The following is a 23,422-nucleotide window of genomic DNA, read 5'->3' as shown; positions in this document are numbered from 1 at the left end:
TCTATACTTGTCTTCTGGTTGATAATGGAGATTACATGGTTTTGATAGAACAGATACTATATGGGTTAATTTTTCTCCTAAAATTACCTAAAATGTCATGTCACTGAAGATGACAAATCAAGGTCCTTGTAAACATTCGTGCTATAAAACCAGTTCTGATTTATGCACCTTTTATTATTGTTGCCTGCATAAAAAAATTGTTGTTAACTTTGTCAGAATACTGAAATCTGAACATCCCTTCACTGTGAACACAGAAGCAATTTCATTTTAAAGTGGCAAAGTGCAGAGTTTCTAAAAAATGTAATTTGTAGCCTCTGACTGCAAATGCCTCTGTTTGTGCTAATTCTCATTTAAATCACTGTAAAATGTGTGATATATCAGCTTAAACAGCTGCAATATCAAAAGCCTTACTTTTCATAGGTTTTTTTTCCTGTAACAGTTTTGGTAAAATTCAAATGCATCAGTAACAATGTTTCCCTTTATCTCATTATCAAATTAGTTTTACGACACTGCCTCAACCTGAGTTAAATGACTTAAATACCATTTAAAAATCAACCGTTAAGTTGTTTTAAATCGTTCCAACAAGATATTTTTGGATGCACAATAATTAATCTCTTATGCCATCTTTAGTGCATTTGGACAAAGAGGTGGAACAAGTTTTCTGTAGGTCGAGCATGATGATGGAGCGGTGTGTGCTGGCTGCTGCCGCGGGGCTGGTGCTCCCGCGTCCTCATCCTTACCCTTCGCACCGGCTGCATCCCCGGTTCCCAGCTGGCACGTTACGGTTGCAGCCTCCACACGTTAGCGCTGACGGGACAGCGCGCGCGAGGCTTTGCAGGGTGTCTGGGCAGTTTTCTTTCCTTGGCTTCCCTTCGCCAAGTAAAAGTTTTCTCCTTCTAATTTGCTTTGGGAACCCGATGCTTTCCCCAGGAAGAACGTGTTTGGTCCTGCCGAACGCCTTAATTGTCACACAGTTAAAAAGCAGCAGCTGGAGATAATTCACAGGCAGTCGGGGACATCCCTAAATACTTTGCTGGAGGACGCCCACTTTGTACCTGCACACACCTCCGAGTACAAAATCACCAGCGTCCGCGAGGTACCCTTGCTGTGCGAACAGGGATGTGTTTAGTGATCTCTCTCACAGATGTAAACGCCGCTCTGCTTGATTTGTGAGTTCTTGCAGCAGAGTGGGATTTTGCTGGGATGCCAGCCCACTGTTTTGGGGTATCTGCGGCCTTTATGAAACGGGTTCTTGGATTGCTGGTACAAATGAAGCAAATAAATCTGCTCCTGCTGTTGTTCAAAAGGCTGCTTCCAGCTCTGCCGCCTGCCACTCGGCCCTCTGCTCCCTGCCCGTCCTTTTGCAAGCTCTGCCTTACCAGCTGCCTTGCAGTTCCTTTGCTGAACCTCTTATGCCCCTTTTTATCTCATTTATCTAATAATCACACAAAAGTGCTACTGAGAGCTTTTTCCAGTTCCTCTCTGTCGATGGTAACGTATCCAGGGCTCATATTGAGAGATTAATGTGGGGCTGGCTGCAGCAGGGCCCGTCGCTGGAGGCTGCTCCCAAGCGCGCCGCCTGTGATCCTGCGCTGTCTGACTCCCAACCCGTTTGATCGTTGTAGGGGGTCAAACGCTTGGCTCGAGTCTTTTTTATGTTTGTGTTTCTCTCAGGCAAATGGGGCTGAAAAAAGAAACTGGAGGGAGCGAAGCGGAGCATTCTCATGAAAAAAAATAGATGCAAAACACAAAGCACCATTTGTGCTCGAATTTGGAGGGTTGAGGGGAAGGACAGCACTGTTCAGCTGCTATAGATGACTTGGTTTTCTTCAGCTGGAGAAATGCTTTGATTCTATTCTATTGTTAATTAACCACTCTGAGAAAAAATACGTGTGTAAATTAAGCGGGAGACTGCTTCAGGACTCTGCGCTGACTTCTGCCAAGGCTGGCAATCTCCTTCTGCTTCTCATTCACAGGTGCAAATGCTCTGGAGGCCAACTCAAGGGTAGGTCACTGCTGCGGAGCTGATGGACCCCGCTGCAAAACCTTGCCACATAAAACCGATACACCCGGCAAGAAATCCTCGTTCTTCTTCTGGCAGGAACGTTCTTGAGGGGTTGTCTCTGTCAGTCTGTCTTTAACTACGGAAATTCAATTTTTTCTGCGTATGTTGACATGGCAACCCACAAACAGTTCTGCTGGTGGAAATACCTGGCTCTTTTCATTGAGAAAAGGGGCACAAACTGGAACTGGTTCATATTTTGGTTAAAGATCACCTGAGACATTTCAGTAGGGTGGTCACTTGGAAAGCTTGTACTCGCAATTTCACATACGGTGAGGATAGCAGCTTCTGCCTACGAGTAGCTGTAAATGGCCAAACCTCATTCAAAAGCCATGTTGTAGTTGGAAAAGTTGACTGCATCTTTTAGAGGACGTTTGCATTTGAGGTCAGTTATTTTTACTTTTCCATTTTGTTCTAGTTAAATATTTTTACTTGCTCTCAGAACAATAGCTCCCACCACACTGAAGCCTTCGCCCAGTGCAGTAGCTTTTCATACCTCCTCCCGTAGCAATCCATGCAGTGCCTAAGGGTTCTCATCTCCGTAGTTTAGCTAAATATAGACTTTTCAAGCCCTTGTATAGAGCCTAATCCATACCTTTACTAAGCTTAACAAGCTGAATCCAGTGGCATAAGCAGCTGACGCAGCTTTATGGGTAGAGGAATCCTCTACATTCTCTGATGCTTCCTCTAATCTGCCAGGGTTTGTTTAAATTTTCTACTGCTTAATCTGGTATTTTACTGCCTGTACGTACTTGACTCTGAGAACTGGATTGTTGTGATGATTTTTCCAGTCTGCAAACTTACTTTTCAGTTTTCCATGCTATCTGCCTAGGGAGACCCAATAATTTTGTATTTTTTCAAGTAACTGTTTAATAAAAAAAAACCATAAACCAAATCTGCAGTTGCTTTTGCATGATTCAGAGCTCATGTCCTGTTCACCGGCTGAACTCACAAAAATGAGAGTTTCTCTGGCTTTGGTTGCAAAACTTCTCTCACCCCGTACTCTTTGGTTTGGAGGGCGCTGGGTCCCATACGCACACTGGCGGCTGCCAACGGGATGAAAATATCCACCAAGGTTTCTGGCAGAATCTTATTTTGACAAAACATTTATGATGGTTATAAAAAAAGTTTGTTTCCATATCTTAGCTAGTTTGGCTTTTTCCAGCTTGGTCGCAGACTCAATATGGGTTTTGTTGATGCTCTTTTCTAAAAGCAAGCGGATCTGTGGTTTGTAATCATGATGTAACCTGAAGTTTGTAATCAGTTACGCATCACTGTGTGCCTTGGATTCAAAAGTGGTTTCAAACCCACCTTTGTAAACAGAGAGGGTCATAGTGTATTTTAACAGTTACTCCTCCTGCCCCAAGCGTGCACGTGTTTGCGTGTGTGCTCGGGTACGCCGTGTGCGTGCACACACGTGCACAGCCCCCGCCAGTCATCAAAAGTCATCAGGAGAGCTCTGAGCTCCGTGGTGCCGGGTAGCTGGTTCACAACAGCGGTGACTTGCAAGGCTTAAAAAGCGTAGAGGAGGTGGGCATGCGTGATCATACCATTGTCCTTCCTTTTCCACGCACCTTCCTGTCTGCCAGCAACCAGGGGTTTAGGGCCTTCCTGCAGCTAGACCATCACGTTTAGTAATTACCAGTGTATCCAACCCACATGAATTTCTCTAATTATTTAACTTGTTTGTAATTTTGGACACTGTGGTATTGTCCTAAAGAGCTTGAACACAGCGGGAATGGTTTGAGAGATTCTGTAAGTTGCTTGACAGAACTGACCCACCCTGTTGCCTTGCCTGTGGGAGAAGAGCAAACATCCTCTCCTCTGCTTCCCATGGGTCAGAACCAGCAGCTAAAAACTCTGAGTTCACCTTCCTGCACTAATCGCCGCTTTGCACTGCCAGCGGGATGCAAGGAGGCTGAACGCTTCCACGTGCGTGGAGATGACCTTGCTGTGGCACGTGCCCAAACCCTTTCTCTGCCAGAAGAGATGTATCGGTGTGTTCTGCTAACTGAAGAGCGCAGCATTTCAGGCTGTGAAGTCGAGAAACTCCAAGAGTGCTCTTATCGTGGTGTGATCTAGCCTTGTTTGTGCCGGCGGTTGAGGCGAAGCTACCTTTGTTGCCTCTCGTGGATCCTCTTGCCTACTTGAGCTCTCATGGAGCCACGACACGAGGGCTGTATCTCACAGCACGCGGCTGAAACTCTTTTTTCTGTGTTGCAAATGTGCCTTGCAGCCTGGGCCACTTCAGACCAAGCAAGCAGGAGCAGAATCCTGTTTGCTTTCCCTCCGTCAGAAGGAACAGTGCCATTCTGGAGTTTGGTTGTTTGGCTGGCTGCTCGGCGCTTCGACTGCGCAACAACTTCTTATCTTGGGTGCTTCATTCCTTTGCAGTTTAGTTTTGTTTTTCCCCAGCGCTGTGTTCTGCCATTGGATTGCATTCATGCGGTGTGCCCGCAGGCTGCGTTGTATTGTTGCGTATGTTGTGCCATCCAAAATAATCTCGGTGGGTGTTCTAAGCAGCTGCCATGATACAACCCATCTTCTTGGCAGCCAGAAGTGCTGTGAGCTATGCGTCTTCTTTTCCTCCTCATCTTCGTATATTGTAATAGAGGTGGAACCTATAGAAGTCTTGCAGATGGCATACCTTGCCAAGATTACTCTGGTACCTAGCAGCTGTCCATACATGCTTGGTAAAGAAGATGTGTTTTGTTAATTAGGTTTATGTGGGGTGGTGCTTGGAGAACTCTATGTAGATACAAAATGGTCTCCCTGGGAAAAATATTCTTTGGGACTCTCTGCCACATGTTAATGGAGGTCCACAGTGAGCTGGTAGTGGGCTTCTGACTGACACCTTTTTTAGAACCGCGTCAGGAATGTAGGCTGCAAAAAATCCAGTCTGACTGTACTAGTGTAAAAAGCACCTAAGCTTTGCTTTGCTACAGCCGTTAGCAGTCAGCACAGCTGCATAGTAAATGCACAGCTTATTGGGGTTTGGTTTTTTTCATTATTAATTGCGTGCTTGCATGTTTGGAGATGGACTCAAGCTAATGTAATATTTGCCTTCATGTATTCCAGCTGTGTGGGTGTTGAAGAAGAAGAGGCACCAGATATCGACATCTATCATTGTCCAAATTGTGAGAAAACCCACGGAAAGTCTACTTGTAAGTATACTTGCCCAGCTCGTCCTCAGATACATAGCAGATTCTGTATGTTTAAACAAAAGAAGCTTCTTTTTTTTTTTCCATTACAAAAAGACACACCTAAATATCACGCGTCATAAATGTTAGAATTCAAACCATTAAAAGTTGTTAGAGGGAGAAAACCGTGGGTTGGATTGTGGAGCTTTGGGTGCAGCTCCCTGCCTGGCCCCAGGCAGTGGGGTGAGCTGATGCACCTCACCTGGACAGCCTCCGTCCCCAGTCCCGGCGGTGAAAGTGATGCTTCCCTCCTCGCATGGAATTAAGAATTGTGAAGGCACTTAGTACTGTGGGCTAGAAAAATCCTACAGACAGCTAATTCTAAGGTGAGTTTTGGAAACTACGTGGTGTTTTTTGTCTTTGGATGAGAAGAGTAAGAAACAGTATGTTATGCTTGGCCTAGATATAAAACTGTAGCGATTTCCGTGGCAGTCAAAATTGTAGGATGCACTGAGGGTGCCAATTCTTGCAGTTCTTTCACAGGAAAAAGTTCTCCTGAGTAAAAGTGACAGTTGATCTCAGTGGGAGTTTTGTCTGGGAAAGAACTGTGGGATGTGTTTGCTTTGGTCAGATTAATTCACAAATTCTTTCTATTATACAATGGGAAAAAAAATAGAAAAGAAACCAATCCCTGTAAAAGATGAAATGCTTTACTTGAAAGCCAGTTATTGTAAATAAGCAACAATGATGCAGAGGTTCTCACTGCTTTGCACCTTACAGCAGCACACAGAGAAAGAGCACTGTGCTCATCTCCCAGGAGCTGAACGAATCATAATGTTCCTTTTTTAGTGCGAAATAAGGGATGGCTGGAAACTGACTTCTGTTGTGTTAAAATTCAGTAATTTTAAAGACAAGCAATTATTTCTGCACTGCCTTAAAAGTTAAAGTGTGAAAAATTTCTAGGGGGAAGGAGAGGAGTCTGAAATGTTTATTTCAGGGCCAAAAATGGGAATCATTTTTCCACTTTGACTTTTTCAAAATCAAGTGTGAACTGGAAACCTGAATGACCTGCAGCTGTTCCTGTCTCCCAGATGGTCTGCTAACAACTCTGGCCCAAGCAAGGCACCCACAAATTGGGCAAGCTGGCAAAAAAACCCTTGGGAGGCTTGTTCTGAAAGACTTAACAAAATCAGTATGTCCCCACAAAATGTTTTGATTTTAAAGAGTCAGCCTTTCTAATGTTTTGTTGGAAGATTTTTGACAAACGCACTGGAAATTGGTCAAACAAATAACCACAAATCATCTTCAAGTGAACAATTTGGTATTAGAATGGGTTGTGTTGAAAAGGGGGGTATACTGCAGATACTCCCAGGCTGTTATTGACCCAGTATAGAAGCAGCAGCACAGGATTTCTAGCCTCTCTGAGTTTTGTATAACATTGAGATGTGTCTGATGCTTTGATTTCTTTCACTTTGCTTTGAATTATGGATGATGAAAGGCACCTACTTCTCAGTGCGAGGGGAGAAAAATCAGAGGCAGCAGAAGTCTATAATCAGGAATTAAATATCAATTCTGTAAAAACTGTGGTGCATAATCTTAGAGTTCAAGAAATGGCAGTTTCGATGAAAAGATTACAAGTTTAATATACCGGTTAAGACGAGGAGAGTTGAATCAGCAACAGTCTTCTGATGCTTTAAGAAGGTTTTTGGCTATCCAATTCATTTTATCCAAATAAAAATCCGACTTGGCAGTACGTCCCTCAGTCTGCATCGTGCAGCACGGCAGAAAGTGCTTCTGGAGCACTGTCGCTAGTTCTAGTCCTATCAACGTGTGAGGTTATCAGTGTGGTGGGAATACAGAACGTTATATAATTCTGCAGTACAGCAATACGACTTTGTTTGCTCCCTTCAAATGCATTGCAGAAAGTTTAATGACGTACAAGACCGATCATCAAAGTAGTCGAGTGTAAAAATGTCAGGAACATTTAAACATTAGTTATTGACAACCTTACCTTGAGTTTTGGTGACGCGCAAGATCACAGGTTCTCAAGCTGCGTAGCCGTTTTCACCATTAACTCGTAGAATCGTGGATCCTGTTGAAAAATGAGGCTGTTATCCTGTAGCCCCTCCTTGCGGAGTGCAATAGGCCAGGAAAGTTAAAAGACCGATTAAATGAAGGCAGGAAGAGCTGGGCTTAATGCATTCATTCTGTCAGGCATTTGTATGCAGGGTGTCCTGCTACACGGCACTTGGGCGCTGCTGGGACTTCTGTGAGATGATCACTTTCATTTGTTTATTAACTGTTACAATATATGTTTAAACTAGTTATCTAGCAGTATCAGTTTTGAAATAAATGAGTAAGTGTTGTACCAGAGCCAGTAGTTCACTGGTAGGATTTAATTATTGCAAGATTAGCAAAGGGAAACACAGACACCAATTGTCTGTTATGCAACTCGTCTGGATTTAAAAATCTATGTGTATTTCTGGAGCACACATTCCGCAATATATGTTTTCCAGATGTCAGATTTAAAAATCATTTTCCTCTTCTTACATTTTTCCACTTTGCCAATGTGGCTTAGTGGCTACTATTTCAGAAGATTGCTTCCTGTCATATGACATTGTAAGCCATTTCGGTTTAATGAAATTTGTAGGGACTCCTCTTTGGGAAAAATTATACACATTCACACAGAATCTTCTGACATCATTTAAATAAAATATAAGTAAAAGTGCTTTGTTTAGGCAGACTTGACTCATTTTCATAACATGATCTGAAATGTTTGGTTTGATTGCTGTCTCATTTGCAGCAGTGAAAATCAGGAGAAATTCTTTCTTTGGAATCAGTGAAGTTACACACATGCAAGCAAACCAAAGTCAGGCTGAAACTGTTTTTAAATAGTTACAACCTTTAATATAAATCAATGGAGGAGTAGCAGGGTGCTTCTAGGTATCCCTTCTTCATAAATACATTTGAAATAATGTAAGTATACCTTTGAAGTCTAGAATTACTCATTCTGAGATACAGTTTTCTTTAAAATACGTGCCCTTTTTCCTCTGGAGGGTTTTCTGTAGAACGAACGGGTTATACTTTCCAACGGTCAAATTTGGATCAGAAAGTTCTGCAGAAAAAGAAATCTGTAATCATTTAAGAAAAAGTGGCCTTTTTGGCCAAAGCTAGTATTTGTTGCACATGTTAATGGGCCTTTAATCCTTACTGTGGTGCTCATGGTAAAGATGAAACATAAAGAGAATGGCTGAAAATGGGCCAAATGTCGATTGTTTGATGTATAATGGACTACAGCAGCCAGCTTGCTGCCCTCCAGGAGATAGCAGCTCCCGGGGAGCGTTCTGGCGGCAGAGGCATCTTGCTTGCCTCTGCCTGAGAGGTGGATGTGGGAGTGGATGTGGGAGTGGATGTGGGAGTGGACGCGAGAGGTGGATGTGGGAGTGGATGCGGGAGGTGGATGTGGGAGTGGACGCGAGAGGTGGATGCGGGAGTGGATGCGGGAGGTGGATGTGGGAGTGGACGCGAGAGGTGGATGCGGGAGTGGATGCGAGAGGTGGATGTGGGAGTGGATGTGGGAGTGGATGTGGGAGTGGATGCGGGAGGTGGATGTGGGAGTGGACGCGAGAGGTGGATGTGGGAGTGGATGCGGGAGGTGGATGTGGGAGTGGATGCGGGAGATGGATGTGGGAGTGGATGTGGGAGTGGATGAGGGAGGTGGATGTGGGAGTGGATGCGGGAGTGGATGCGGGAGTGGATGTGGGAGTGGATGCGGGAGATGGATGTGGGAGTGGATGTGGGAGTGGATGAGGGAGGTGGATGTGGGAGTGGATGCGGGAGTGGATGCGGGAGTGGATGTGGGAGTGGATGCGGGAGGTGGATGTGGGAGTGAATGCGGGAGGTGGATGTGGGAGTGGATGCGGGAGGTGGATGTGGGAGTGGATGCGGGAGTGGATGCGGGAGTGGATGTGGGAGTGGATGTGGGAGTGGATGCGGGAGGTGGATGTGGGAGTGAATGCGGGAGGTGGATGTGGGAGTGGATGCGGGAGGTGGATGCGGGAGTGGATGCGGGAGGTGGATGTGGGAGTGGATGCGGGAGTGGATGTGGGAGGTGGATGTGGGAGGTGGATGTGGGAGTGGATGCGGGAGGTGGATGTGGGAGTGGATGTGGGAGGTGGATGCGGGAGTGGACGCGGGAGGTGGATGCGGGAGTGGATGCGGGAGTGGACGCGGGAGGTGGATGCATGCCAGCGCTCAGGGCCAAGGGAATCAGCTCCCCAGTGCTTTTTGAAGAGTTGCAGTGAATTTCTTAATTCAGCACTGATTTGCCGCTTTTATTTCTCGACGCTCCGTGCTATCTGATGTGTAATAAAAGAACACGCTAATATGATAAGCTCTTTAATTTTCACTGTGGCCAGCGACACCTGTTTCACTGGGACTTGTGCGAAGAGTCCCAGTGTTGGTTCGGATCTGCTGAGAGGGGGAGGAGGCAGTCGTTGGAAAGGGAAGGAGAGGAGGAAGGTTTGGCATTCATGTAGGACTTGTTTCCTTTGTTACCAGGAGCATTGAATTAATACACTAAGCCTGAGAGTCATTAAGATAAAGAACTAGCAGCTTTAATGAATATATCCAGCTAGGCTGGAGAGCTGCATGGAACTAATAAAACCAGCATGCTTTGTGCAAAACCTGGGATGGATTCGTTGGGAGATGTCTTTACTTGAGTTATTCCAGAATTGTGGTCGGGAAAACAAAGTTAGCTTATAGCTGTGGCCTCCAGATTCCTTTCTTAATGAAAAAGTATGTGGATCTGTGTGCGTGTGCACGTGCAAAGAGCAAGGAAAGGGTGCCGTCCATGCGTGGTTACTGAGGAGTCTGGTTCCTTCCCTAGCTGTTTTGAACAGTGAGAAAAGCCTGAAATCTTGATTTTGGGGTAAAATACTGAGTTTCATGATTTAAAACAAGGGTGAAAAATAAAAGAAGGTAGTGACATACGAAAATTCTACTAACGGAGGTTTGAAATGGTATGAATTTGCACTTGGGATAAAACCAATTTACTACCAAAATAAGCATGTCCAGACAGACTGTGGAAGTAGGAACAGCTGAGAGAGATAGTGCTGACTAAGAGAAAAAGCTGGACCAGTTTTTCTTGCTCTGCATTATCTGGCTGTCAAAGAGGCAAGGCAGAGCTACATTGACATTTGACTTACTTATTTGTGCTTATTCCAGCTGACCCTTTTTCCATGATGAACTTGCCTATATGTCTCACCCACTGGGAGCACAGTCAAGGGGCCTTCAGTCTGCTGTCATCAACTTAAGGCCTAAGCCTGGCTCGCCTCTCAAAACCTAAGAATAAGAAGAGTTCTAAAAATTGCATTTGTGGTGCCCTTGCATCTTTTTTTTTTCTTTTCTTTTTCCTTTTATGTGCATGCCGTGTGCAGGGCATAATTCAAAGCCCATCAAAATTGATGTCAAATCTGCCAGTGCTGGACAGACCTTTAGATTAAGGTAATTCATGACAAATATATTCATAAAGATCTATACTGCATACTGAGAAGGCAGAAAAGTGGCTTTCTAAGAGTTTTACGATAAGGATTAAGTGTGTAGTCTGGCAAGCACAAAACGTCCAGAGCCTGTGTTTGCATAAAGCCTGCAGTAGCTGTGCAGCTCAGTAATTATCCGTCTGGTTGCCCTTATGTTACAAAACGAACACTGTTCAGTGTGTAATAGATCTTCAGGCTACGGTATAATTGTCTAATGGTGAATTGAGAGCAATATTAAAATTTGCAGTGCAGCATAGTGGGGGTTCCCTCTTCTCTGCTCGTGTAAGAAATGAAATGAAGATTTGTCCTTCCTTCAAATGTCTTAATAATTATCTTCTACTTAACATACCGTCAATTCATTCTTTTTCAGTGAAAAAGAAAAGAAATTGGCATAAACACGATACTGGACAGACGACAGAGGTCAAACCTGTACAGAACGGGAGCCAAGTCTTTATAAAGGAACTTCGAAGTCGTACTTTTCCAAGGTAGGTTGTTCAGCTGCACGCATGGGCAGGGCTGTTGGGGTAAAGCCTATATAGCCAGTTTCCTATGATGATCCCTGCTGAAAGCATTATGTGGTGCGGAGTGATGAAGTTTAAATGAGTGCTGTTTTATTGCCCATGTCCCAGGCTCTTCCCCTTTTTATATTTGTGCAGCCATATTAAAATCTACTCTTGATTGAGCCCAGTTCCTCCGGATTTCCATAGAAGCTAGTATTCTAAAGACAAGAACAAGAATGTGTTTGGCCCCTACAACATTTGCCTGCATGAGAAATTAACCAATTTATTGCATAGAATTATCCAGTTCTCAAAAATACTAATGGTTTTGCTGAAGTCTGTCTCCATCTGGAAGAGAAGAACAATGACATCCTCAGTTGCTACAGTGACAAAGGCTCTCTTATTTGGGGTAATGAATAGTGCTAATTGTTAGGTGACATGTTCCACACTTTATTAGGCTGCTTCACAGCCATTTGTAAGAGCGATGATTTTCTTCTGGTTCTTTAATGTAGGCCTTAGCCAAATAAATCCTTAATAATTAATGCCTAATTATTTTAGAAGAATCCTTGGAGACTGGTAAAGTGTACTTGGTAAACACAAAACTTCTTCCTTTTTACGGAGAATTTAATTTCAGATACTGGTCTTAGGCTGATAAAGGAAAAGGATGAAAATACTGTGTTTGCAGCACTTACGGCTGTGTTTCACTGAACTCAGGACCCAGTGTTTTTACTTGCTTGGCTATTTTTATTTGGGCTTGCTAGACTTTTGTCTTAGTCTTTTTTTTTTTTTTTTTTTTTGGTATACAGAGCAATTTGACAGGTTGCAAAGCTAATTTCTTAAAAGAGGTTTAAGGCATAGGCAGAATGATTTCAGTAACCTCGGATGGCCTCTGACATTGCACTCACATGTGCAATATCTCTGAGTCACTCCCAAATTGTAAAAAAAATACGGACCCCCATTTTTTTTGTGCACATAAGAAAATCCTGCTGCCAGATGAAAGTTTTCTGAGAAAGAAGGGTCTGTAGCCAAAAGGAGTGCCTGCAAGATTCAGGCCTCTGACATCTACACTTGCGCCATTAGTAAAACAAAGTCTTGTTGAGAAATTTTCTCTTCTGAAGAAAATGAATGAAATCTGCAGATGTTCGCAGAACAAAACCCAACACGTCAGTCAGAATGTGATGAACGGAAAAAGGGGGTCTCAGTTCGGAGACAGAAACATCATTGCTGATTCACAGCGCACGACAGTAAATTATAACCCACGGTTAGTCCCTTGTGAGGCTCGGATCAAAAGGAACAGCGAAGAGAGCAAAAAGGCAAAAGCCACAATTCATGTCATTCCGCTCCTGAATGTTTAATACCAAAACAGCATTACAGTAGTAATAGTAGTAGTAATAATAATCAAATTGATGATTCGGGTACCTCAGTGTAGGTGCCAGACTCTCCATTTTGGCACGATCATTACTAGATGCTCTGGTACTGATCTCTCGTTATGACTATGTGTAAGTTTCTTCGGCGCATATAGAAGCAAATCAGACTCAAACAAGTACGCAAGATGCTTGTAGGCGCTGTAAAGTAAGTGCAGAGGTTTAGTGGTAAATCGTGGTTTGCTTCTTGCTCCCTAAAATCTCCAGCCTCGTTCTTTGCACGTTGCTGGCATACGGTACCAGTGCTCACATAAATGAGGAACGTTCCTTTTGATTAATTATTAATTAAATTTGCCTCCTGATCAGCCATTGATGATGCACTGTGGCTGGGGTGAGCCAGAAGTAAGCCAGGTTTCTCCAGCTGATCCCTCTTCGCGTCCGGCCACCTTGTTCTCCCTGGGGTTCCCACCTCCCGCCTGGCCTGTCCCCGCCGGGGCGACCGGCGCAGGCCCAGGGCGAGGGGTTCCCCCTGCGTGGCGGGCTGGAAGGGGGAGCCCCCGCAGCAAAGGCTGTGGGGGAGCCCCCACAGCTCAAGGGTGTCGGGGGCTCTGCCGCAGGTTGGGCTTCACGGGGCGGTGAAGGCGGTGAGGCCCGAGCGTGCCGGCCGCCATGGCGGTGCTGGCAGCCTCGTCCCCTTTCCCACCGGTTTTTGGTGCCGTATGAAGATGTGAGCTGTAGTTCAGAACTGCTGCAGGAGAGGGCAGTCATGTATTAGCCTTACCCGCTCGGGGAGGTAGTCCTTTTTGGGGTGAAGGCTCAAAAGTTTTGCTGCTCCCCCTCCGACAGCCACGGCGCCAGCCTGCCGGGTGGTTTTCGGAGCCCGGCTGACAAACTACACACGGCGGCAGGCCGCTTTTGGGACTGATGGTTGTTCATATACAGTCACTTTTCACTCCAAATTCAAAGTGTTTTACTCTTGAAAAGATGTAGAAGTCGGACTTGAATTCCCCTGGAGAGTTGTCGGTGCAAATAGCCGTCGTCTGATGGAGCTGCCCTTTCCTTAGTCCCTTTGACGCCCTCCCAGCGACTTGGAAAATGATTTGCAGAATATTTCCCGAGCAATTTATTTGACTACTTAAAAACGATTCGCAAAGTATTTCCTGGACAATTTATTTGAGATTATGTAACGTTTTTAATCTTGCCTTCTTTAGAGCGGAACATTTAACGCTGATTTCTTTAGCATTGATCACTGGTAACTCGACAGATCCCTGCAGCTGAGGAACACGGTCTTTCTCCGTAAGCTGTTATTTTAGGATTTTCCAGTAGTTGGTGCATGAGGCTCAAACGAATCGATTCCGGACGATTTTAGTGTGCCCTGCGTGCTATGCAACAAATGGTTTTTTGGCTTTTGTCTTATGCACCATGTTTGCATATAATTGCTTATTCATAACCTTTTCCTTTCGGTAGTGAAATGCAGAGGATGCCAAACTCTGTGTGGAAGCACCTCACCCTTGAATCTGTGTTTACTTTTTCAGTGCTGAAGATATAGTCGTGAAAGTGCCAGGCAGCCAACTAACAACAGAGTATTTGGAAGAAAATGGCTTTGCAGAGCCCATCCTCGTCCCAAAGAAGGATGGCCTGGGTTTGTCCGTACCCGCACCCACCTTCTACGTCAGCGATGTTGAAAACTACGTCGGTGGGTATCTGGCAAGCAGGTGGCATTGTACTGCTTGGAGCTCAGCTTCTTCTTGAAAAATATGTATATTATTTGTGTAAAAAAATGTAAAATATATTGTAAAATGTTGTCTATGTCTCGAGCTATGCTGACTTCGATATTTGTTATGTAGTGGTAGCTTGTAATTAGCAATTAATTCACTCTTGTTTCTTGTACCAACTTGTGTGTCTTACAGTGAGCCAGACTGCATTGTACTCCATAGCACTGCATTAAAAGAAACACTCATAATAGTATCAAAAAATTGTTTCTTCAGGCCAGGTCTTAATTGATTACTGCCATCTCACTTTGTATTGAAGGAATTACTAGACTGAGACTCGCCCTCTGCAAAGGCAGTACAATTTTTAACACTGCTGTCAGTGAGAGCCATTTTCATTGCTGCTGGTCATTCGGATTCATTTTGTCGTCCTCCTGTCTCTGAGCAGGGTATTGTACTGCATCTTCTCACAAGTCATCACGTCATCCCACCTTGGAAGACATACCTTGGCCAGGAGCCACGGAAGTGCTCTGAAGTCGCTTGTCTTGTCTTTGCATCCTTCTTCTGTTAGCATGTGTGATCTTGTCTCTTGTCCTCTCCCGCTCCGTCCCTCCTCTGTATCACTTTCTGTCCAATTCTCTCTCCTTCCAGCCTTCTGGCGAGGCATTGTCCTCTTGGAGCCATGACTCCGGCTCCAATGTGTCTGCATTTCGTGGTCCCTTTATCTCCTTACATATCTGCTAACCACCCTCTCCTCCTGCACTCTCCTTACCAGGCCATTGACCCGCTCCCAAACTGGAGGGTGCTTTCACCAGCACCGGTGTTCTTGACTGTATCTGTTGCTTTTGCAGTGATTGTGTGCAGTGAGATAACTATGAATAAAGGAGAATTCAAGACCCCTGATTTTATTGTTCTCTCTATCCTGTTGCTTCTACAGGAAACATATTTTCCTTGCCCATCTGCTACACTTAGCAGATTTTCTTGTATGACCTAGGTGCTCCTTATGCATCTGTTGGCTTTCTCTCAGCCTCTAGCTGAAATAATCCACCCTACCGACAAAATACTTAGTGAAAAGCTGGAGGGAAGAACACAGGTTGTTTAATCTGGAGCTGGCACCAGATTTGAAAGTGAATGGAACAAACACGCTGGCCTAACCTCCGTGGGGTTAGTTTGCTTGAACGGGATTTCCCAGGCAGGGATTTATCTCCCTGTTTTGTAGTTTATTACACTGGACCTAGAATGTCTTTTAGAAACAATCTAAAGTAAGTAGCGGAGGACGAAACACCACAACTGAGGCTGCCAAATACATCATTACTGTTCTGGCATTTCATGAAAAAACAAATTGATTTTTTTTTCCTCTCCTAATGTGAAAAAAGCTGTGAATGAAGCGCTGGGAGAGGAAAAATAAGGCCAATTAAAATTGAAGGGAAGAAAGACTGGAGAGATGCTTTTCTTGCAGAAAGGATAAGAGAGTGTGCTTAGAAATGGGCACTCTTTATAAAGCTCTGACTTTCTCCGTGTGTTCTCTGGTGTGCCCAGTGTTAAATTCCACTAATTGACCAATACTTTTAGTGTTAACACTGGAGATTTGTATCCAACGAGGTCTGTCAGAGGAAACGTATAAGTACTAGCAGCTTATTCTCTGTACTCTAATACAGAGAGGATGGATTTTTGATAGGTGTAATTTTGGGTAAAATAACAAAAAGTAAATTTTTTTGTGGCACACCTGAAATACCATGTTAAAAAATGGGAATTTTCCTGCAAAATTCCTCCTCAATTTTAGATTTCATAAGCAAAAATTTAAAATAAGCATAAAAGAACTTACAATTTTGGAAAATCAGTTTGACAAGATAGCCTATACAGTATTACACTCTGTCTACAATCACGAGACTTTTACAGAGTGATGGATAGGGCTTACTCTGTGGATATACAAGTATTTGCATATAATTTTCACCATGCAAATAAAATCCATAATGAAATTAATAGATTCAAAATAACATTAATCCTTTAAAGATAAAAACTACAGAAATAATTATGTCAGGGGCATGAATACAAAAGCACCATTTTATGCATATACATTTTATGTATATACACATCTTTTATATATATATGTATATGTGTATACATGCATAAACAACAGGGAAGATAGAAAGGCCAAGAAGATCGGAAAATCGAACGACTGAAACGTTTCTCGAAATGTTAACTCGCCGCCCAGCATACAAAATGGGGCAAGTCAGGCTGCCCTTCAATCTCTCTTTTTCATTGCATTAATTTGTAGGACCAGAGAGGAGCGTTGATGTCACTGATGTCACCAAACAGAAAGACTGCAAGATGAAGCTCAAGGAATTTGTGGATTACTACTACAGTACAAACAGGAAAAGGGTCCTCAACGTGACCAACCTGGAGTTCTCGGACACGAGGTAAGAGTCCCGCCTGCTGCACCGCGCAGAGTCCAGGGTACGTGGGGGTGCGGCTGGGGGAGTTTGAACCGCCTCTGCCTTCTCCGCTGGTTCCCTCTTTAGGAGGTACTGCTTTAACCATGGGATAGCGGCTTCTTGTTGCTCTGACTCTCCCCTGCATCGTCCGTATGCAGCCAGTTCAGGCAAAGCACGGACATGGAAGTGCTATTTGCTACATGAGGAGAATGGTCCGTAGCGGACTAAACGGGCCAGCATTTGGCATGGCAATTCTCACTGCGTATCATCAGCTTTCATGTGCCCTCAGCATTCACGTGTCAGAACAGAACGTTTTGGCACCTTTCGGTTTCATTTTAACTCTAGTAGTATAGGTAGAGTTAATTCATTGCAACTAGATACTAGTGATTTATAACTAGAACATGACTTCATGCTCCAGGAGCAAATTCTCTGCCTTGTTATTATCAGTGAGTGATGACGTACCATGTTCCTAGTATGATCTTGGGTACTTAGATACAGCTTGACGAATACTGGTAAGACCAAAGAAAGGAGGACAGAGATGACCGCAGAGGAGTGATAAAACTGTATGTGGGTTCATGGGAGAGCATGGACATAAGGGGTCTTATTTTTTAATATTCTGTGTTATTTTTCTGGTGAGATGGGAATCCTGATGGATATAAGGCAATGACAGCCTTTCTTCCAGCTTAAGGTGATCTTGAAACATGGTGATCTCCTTGGAGCATTCTTTTTTAAAATGCATTGTTCATCAGTGAGCATCTGACTTGTATAGCACTGGTTTGAGTGCATCGTACACTGCTTACCGAAATCTTCCATTTAAAGTAGCGGAGAGTAAGTAAATAGATGATGTGTGGCTCTGGGTATAGCATAACATGTCACTGGATGTCCTTGAATGAGCGTAAGTTTGAAATTATTATCATTTTGTAATCCTATACCATGCGTTATAGTTTTCGTTTCAGTGCTTTTGCGAATTAACCTGTGATCTGTATGACAGCCGCTCAGAACTAGAGTGGTGCTGACTTCTTGACGGAAAGTTGGGGGTTGTGACGGTTCAGATTAGCTCTGAATTTGAGGCTGAGGTGCTTTAGTGATGCAGCGAGCCAAAGGTAATGGTGCTGGCTATGTGAATATCACCAATCCTCAATGACAGGAAGCCTACTATTCTCCTCATGTTTTATATTATCTGTTTTATATATAGCATAATTAGCTGATCTAAATGCCTAAGAATTCAGGTTATTGCTTTGTGCTTTATACAGCTGTATTCATCACCTGAGCTGTGCTTTTATTCCAGAAGTAGGCAGATGCATCTACAATGTATTGAACTTCATGCAACTATGCAGATCATTTTTACAGTTCTTGTAGTCCTTCTGGATAGCGAGTACTTCTAGAAGGGAAGTATCAAAGAAGGAAAAAATTCCTTTATATACAAATGCTACACAGAAGATGATGAGTGTCAACATGAAAATAAAGAATGGTTATTTTGGGGGAGCATTCCATTTTAGCGAGAAGACTTAAAGAAGCCTTAAAAAAGAAGGCTGATGAGTAATTACAAGGTCATTTTTTTTAAAGCCATTACCTTTAGCCCTGTAGTTAGTGTTTTAGTAGTGCACACCCATTTCTGCAGAAAGCATCTCTAGTAATTACAGGCTTCAAAGATTACCAGTATCTTCAGTTGAGACTTTTTTAGCTTTCTGCCATTATCCCAGAATAACGGGAGCTCTTTTGTTCCGAAGGACTGCTGGAGCTGTCACTCATATGCTGCTAATTTAGACATTAACTAGCAAATATTTTATTTCTTAACATAGTCAGTGACACTTTAATTGAATGCACTGCTCCATCTTTCCCTGCCATTTTAAATAGAGCTATTGTTATCAGTGTTTGACAGTGAGCATAAATGACACATGGGAGCATTTAATTTTAGTTTGAAGTGCAGATTCTCTTACTGATGTGGTATTTTAGAGCGTCCAACAGTGAACCTCCACCCCCTGCAAATATTAGTCCAAATTTTGGACTATTTAAGTATAAATTCTAGCACATTCTGGGATGAAACACTTTTAATACCTGTTTATCATGCCACTACGTTGTCTTACGATATATATTCTATATTTAATATAAACATAATATAAAAATTACATAAATAAATATATACAATATGAATATATGCTCAATGTAAAGACATGTTCATTTGTATAAATTATATAAAAAATATTGTATATGCTTTATTTTAAATATATTCACATTATCAACCCAAATTAGACTTTTTCCTTCTTCTAAGCTTTTAATGTAATGTAGTCAGTCTAAATAAAAAGATCATTGTGATTTTCAGCATCAGATCAAGACAGGTTTAGTCCTTAAGTATTCATGTTATTGTTATTAGGATTTTTAAAACTGAGATTAACTTGCAAATTTGTAAGATTTGCCAGACCATTTATGTATGAGAGCACACATTTCACTTTCTCTTCTGAAGGGGGCTGGAAAAGTGGCTGTGATAACAGCACTATGGATAACTGAGCCTACGTAGCAAGAGGCAGGGACTGGAAAAATACAAAGAGCATATATTTGATCAATAAATAAATACATACTGCTACTGAAAGAAGTCAAAGGGTCATTGTTAAGTCATCATACTTAAAAAGCCTTAAATCTCTGTCTGGAAACAGTTTTCACAATTTTTCTGAATGAGGAGCAGTTCCACTGACACGTAAGGAGCTGCTTCAGATTGTCGTGCAAGTATGAGAGTCACGCTCCGCTTTGTGTTGTATCAGGGTCCTTGTGCTCTTTTTTAAAAAGATGCATGTTTGTTTCCAATTCTTTCTGTAAAGGATGTCCAGTTTTGTAGAGCCTCCAGATATAGTTAAGAAGTTGTCCTGGGTGGAAAACTATTGGCCTGATGATGCTCTTCTGGCTAAACCAAAAGTTACCAAGTACTGCCTGATCTGCGTGAAGGACAGCTACACAGATTTCCACATAGATTCGGGAGGAGCTTCTGCATGGTACCATGTGCTGAAGGTGAGGGGTCATGTTTTTGCAGTGTATCTAATAACGAACTAAATTGTACATGCAAAGACCATCCTAAAATTCGCTCAGGAATGCAGGTCTCAGGTTTTTTTTCCCCACGGTCCTGTTGTATCCGTAAGAAATATGCAGAGCCTTAACTGCTGTAAGTGGGTACGCTCTCAGCAGTGCCAGGGTCTGCTGAGCAAGGAAACCACTTGCAGTGTGGAAGTTCTCTGTGTGTTTTCCCTGTATTTGGATTTTAATATTTGTTTAGTGCCTTCTGCACATACGTCGCCTAAGACCTGAAAGACATTACGTCCTGCTTTTGCAGGATAATGGAATCTGGCACTGTAAACTTCTTGCAACATCAGTCCCATAAGCCTGAGCACATGTGGTCAGCTAGTGATTTAATTATTTCAGCCATTCTGTACAAAGCTGACGAGTAAATTTTATTTCAATACTACTAAAATATGTAATGCTATGTATTTCTTTAGATAAATATTTGTGTGCGCGGGTGTGTGTGTGCATGAATCTGTGCCAGTGCAGCAGTACTTGGTTTGGCTTGTTGCTAATTTTATATTTTCTAATTCAGGGAGAAAAGATATTTTATCTCATCAAACCAGCCTCTGCAAATATTTCTCTTTATGAACGCTGGCAATCAGCAGCAAACCACAGTGAGATGTTTTTTGCAGACCAAGTAGATAAATGTTATAAATGCACAGTTAAACAAGGACAGACACTCTTCATTCCATCAGGTGAGCAGGCTGTCGGAGGTGAGGTTTCCTGCTCTTTTTAGAGCTGCTGGAATAGCATGTCCAAAATCCTAGAGGGATGTGATTTAACCTTCTCTGATAAAGTATGAAGTCTAATTCTCAGTAGAAGTATAGTTTCATATGCTTACAAAAAAAAATCAGAACTTTTACTGCTTTCTATCAATATTTTAGCACCCTTTTAAAAACACAACCAGTAGGTAGAGTGTTCCAGCCTTGGTCTAGCTGGGTTGCAGTAACTCATGAGTTACTTTCTATATCCAACATGACATAGGTGCTTTTTGCCATCTAACAGAGAATTCATGTTGAATTACTTGCTGACCATGACTCCCCACAAAATCCTTTTCACGGTCATTGATTCCCTGTGACACTAAGGAACTGTAGGTGCCTGCACGAGTGTGAGTGTGCATTTTTGGTTTCACATGAGGCTGAAGATCTGGATGTCACAGATTTTTATGGGTTACTTGATAGACTCTGGCTTTCATTGCAGGTTAGGGATGGTGGATTTTTTTTTTTCTCAGTTCCTGGGACGATCTTCATAAGGATAGGGAGCTGATCAGCAGATAGTGCAGAGTTTTAAGTGAATGCAGTTCTACTCCTCCCCCCGTCCCTCACCTTCCTCTCACCATGAACAATTATTTCCTCATTTGCATTGCTGTTTCCAGTACTCCCTGTTACCTGTTGAAACGGTAATCTCTTTGGGACAGGGATTTTCTCTCCCTCTATGTGCCTTTAAAGGGTGCACTGCCCACTCGATCCATAATCTGAGTTGAGGCTTCCAGGCGGTGGGAGTAAGTAACAGCACTGGTACTTGTGTTTTGGAGGCAGCATCCAGTAGTGCCATTTTTCTGTGTGCGAGTATATTCTTGCACAGAATGTTTACACACTTGAATTTTACTTTGACTGTAAAAAGTGGAAAGTAGGTATTTCTCTCATGGCCATATGTGGAGCAGATGGTGGAATAAACACCGAGCAATTTATAGAGATTCACTAATTTAAGTAGATTTTTGTATGAAAATAAGTGTTTGGAAAACACCTGTTCCTGGCGCTACACTGAAGTCAGTGTCAGGAGCTGTCACAGATTTTTATGGTGATGGGAAAGCAGGTACCATTCTGTAGCTGCTGCTGCTGCTTTCCACAGTAACAAGAAAGTAACGTCAGTGTGAGCAGCGTGGCCCCTTTCACTGTCTGCCACCGTTGAAGGTAGTCCTGGGACTGGGAGTCAAAGGTGTGTAGCTCCTTCCTGGGCTGGGCATTTATCGTGCAAAACAAACAAGGGGCCAGATGCAACTTCATTCAAAGCATATGCGGTTCTGGTGCTGACTTGGACTGAAGAACTCTATTGGTACCTAGGAAATAAGTTGCTAAGTGAGGTATAAACATCATGTTGTGAATAAAGTCTTTGTTACTGTCATTCCAGTTTTTATCCTCGGGACTCTTCTTTTTCTCTTTTAGGTTGGATTTATGCAACTCTAACACCTGTAGACTGCCTGGCCTTTGCAGGACATTTTCTACATAGCCTAAGTGTTGAAATGCAGATGAGGTAATCTGTCTTTAAAATCTAAAGTTAGGTAGAGGCTCAGTTTTTAATAAATTTGCCATCTCCCTCCTATGAATTAGCCTACATTTGCAGTAATGTTGATGTAGCTCTATTGGGCAGTTTCGGAAAGTGTACCCACGTTTGTCCCCTTTGACCGTGTTCTCCCGTGCTGAGTTATTCCAAGCTGTCTTTACACCTATTGCATGGAAGGGTATGTGAGGTGCTTGGATTGATGTGGCCAAGTCCTGAAGGAAGAACTGTTAAAAACTGTCAGGAGTTTTACCCTCGAACCTGCCATACGCCTTCTGGATAAGCCCCCACCTGCTCAGCTGGGTTCTTTGCCCAGTGTAAGACAACACAAGTGGTTCTTTACTGGTGCTGGACAAATAATGCAATAAAACTATCCTAGGTCTGTATTGCACAGTTTCTTACTAGTGTTATTCTTACGTTTTGCTTTTGGTCATGCCAGAATACGTGGTAGCAGCACAAAGAAATGAAGCACTGCAAAATGAACCTCGGGCATTTATGAGCAGTGCTTGTGGCTGTGCGACATACTTGTGACCTGCTATGCTTTAAGTTCATGTGGCTTTGTATTGCAGGGCATATGAAGTAGAAAGACGATTGAAAATTGTCAGTCTGACCCAGTTTCCAAACTTCGAAACTGCATGTTGGTATATGGGAAGGCATCTACTAGAGACGTTCAAAGGTAAAACTGCATTTCTTTGCCTGCCTTAATTGCTTAGCTTTGGGGGCCTGAAAATAGTTACACTTCATTTCTGCTGATGTGTCATGTAGAAGATGGACAGGTGGCCAAAATCAGTCTTGTTAATATTTGAAAACTACTTTCAACATACCAGCAGAACATGCTGGTCTCGTCCAGCTTCCCCCTTAATATCCTGCCATCTCGCTCTAGGAAGGGCCTTAATTGTTCCTCTTACCTATGCCTAAGGGAAGGTTTCATCTTCTTTATAAAATGTATTTAAGTTGCCTTAGAGGCAAATAACGTTGTAACATTTTTGTCAGTTTTTAGTTGCTTGTCAAGTCTGGATTCATTCCCTGTTTTAACCTAATGAAAAACACACTCTGTCAGCCCAAGGCGTAGAGTAGCACTTCCTTCTCCCGTCGTTCTGCTGGTACCGGCTGAAGTACATGGGCAGGTCGCATATACAGGGGGCCACGGGAACGTCGGAGATGTGGCCGGCAGGAGCACTGAGAAAAGTGTTCTGTGAAATTCAAAATCTTCCCAAACAGATTGCTTCAGAGTTGATCCAAACATCCATGCGTGTATGTTCTTTACAGATTCGGTCTCACTTTGCTCTTTGCCTCTATTTCTCTTATTACAGAACGTGTCTAGAAACACCCACCAGATCCTTT

The 23,422-nt window shown here is 43.1% G+C and overlaps 1 protein-coding gene across 3 annotated transcripts in view; it reads left to right on the top strand.

Annotated features, from left to right (window-relative positions):
• Window positions 1-23,422, top strand: part of PHF2 (PHD finger protein 2) — an 87,811-nt gene that overhangs the window by 39,536 nt on the left and 24,853 nt on the right. For 2 of the 3 annotated variants that reach the window (XM_075159445.1, XM_075159444.1), the window contains exons 2-9: window positions 5,141-5,226; window positions 11,113-11,227; window positions 14,139-14,299; window positions 16,591-16,732; window positions 19,564-19,750; window positions 20,331-20,493; window positions 21,964-22,051; window positions 22,648-22,754. In XM_075159445.1, the coding sequence (XP_075015546.1) occupies window positions 5,141-5,226; window positions 11,113-11,227; window positions 14,139-14,299; window positions 16,591-16,732; window positions 19,564-19,750; window positions 20,331-20,493; window positions 21,964-22,051; window positions 22,648-22,754 (1,049 nt within the window). Of the gene's footprint in view, window positions 1-5,137; window positions 5,227-10,640; window positions 10,708-11,112; window positions 11,228-14,138; window positions 14,300-16,590; window positions 16,733-19,563; window positions 19,751-20,330; window positions 20,494-21,963; window positions 22,052-22,647; window positions 22,755-23,422 lie in introns of those variants that run through there. The other variant, XM_075159448.1, reaches the window with a different exon arrangement.

The sequence above is a fragment of the Calonectris borealis genome, chromosome 10 (genome assembly GCF_964195595.1).
Source record: "Calonectris borealis chromosome 10, bCalBor7.hap1.2, whole genome shotgun sequence".
Lineage (NCBI taxonomy): Eukaryota > Metazoa > Chordata > Aves > Procellariiformes > Procellariidae > Calonectris > Calonectris borealis.
The sequence above is the reverse complement of the archived record's forward strand: the minus strand, read 5'-3'. Positions and strand labels throughout refer to the sequence as shown.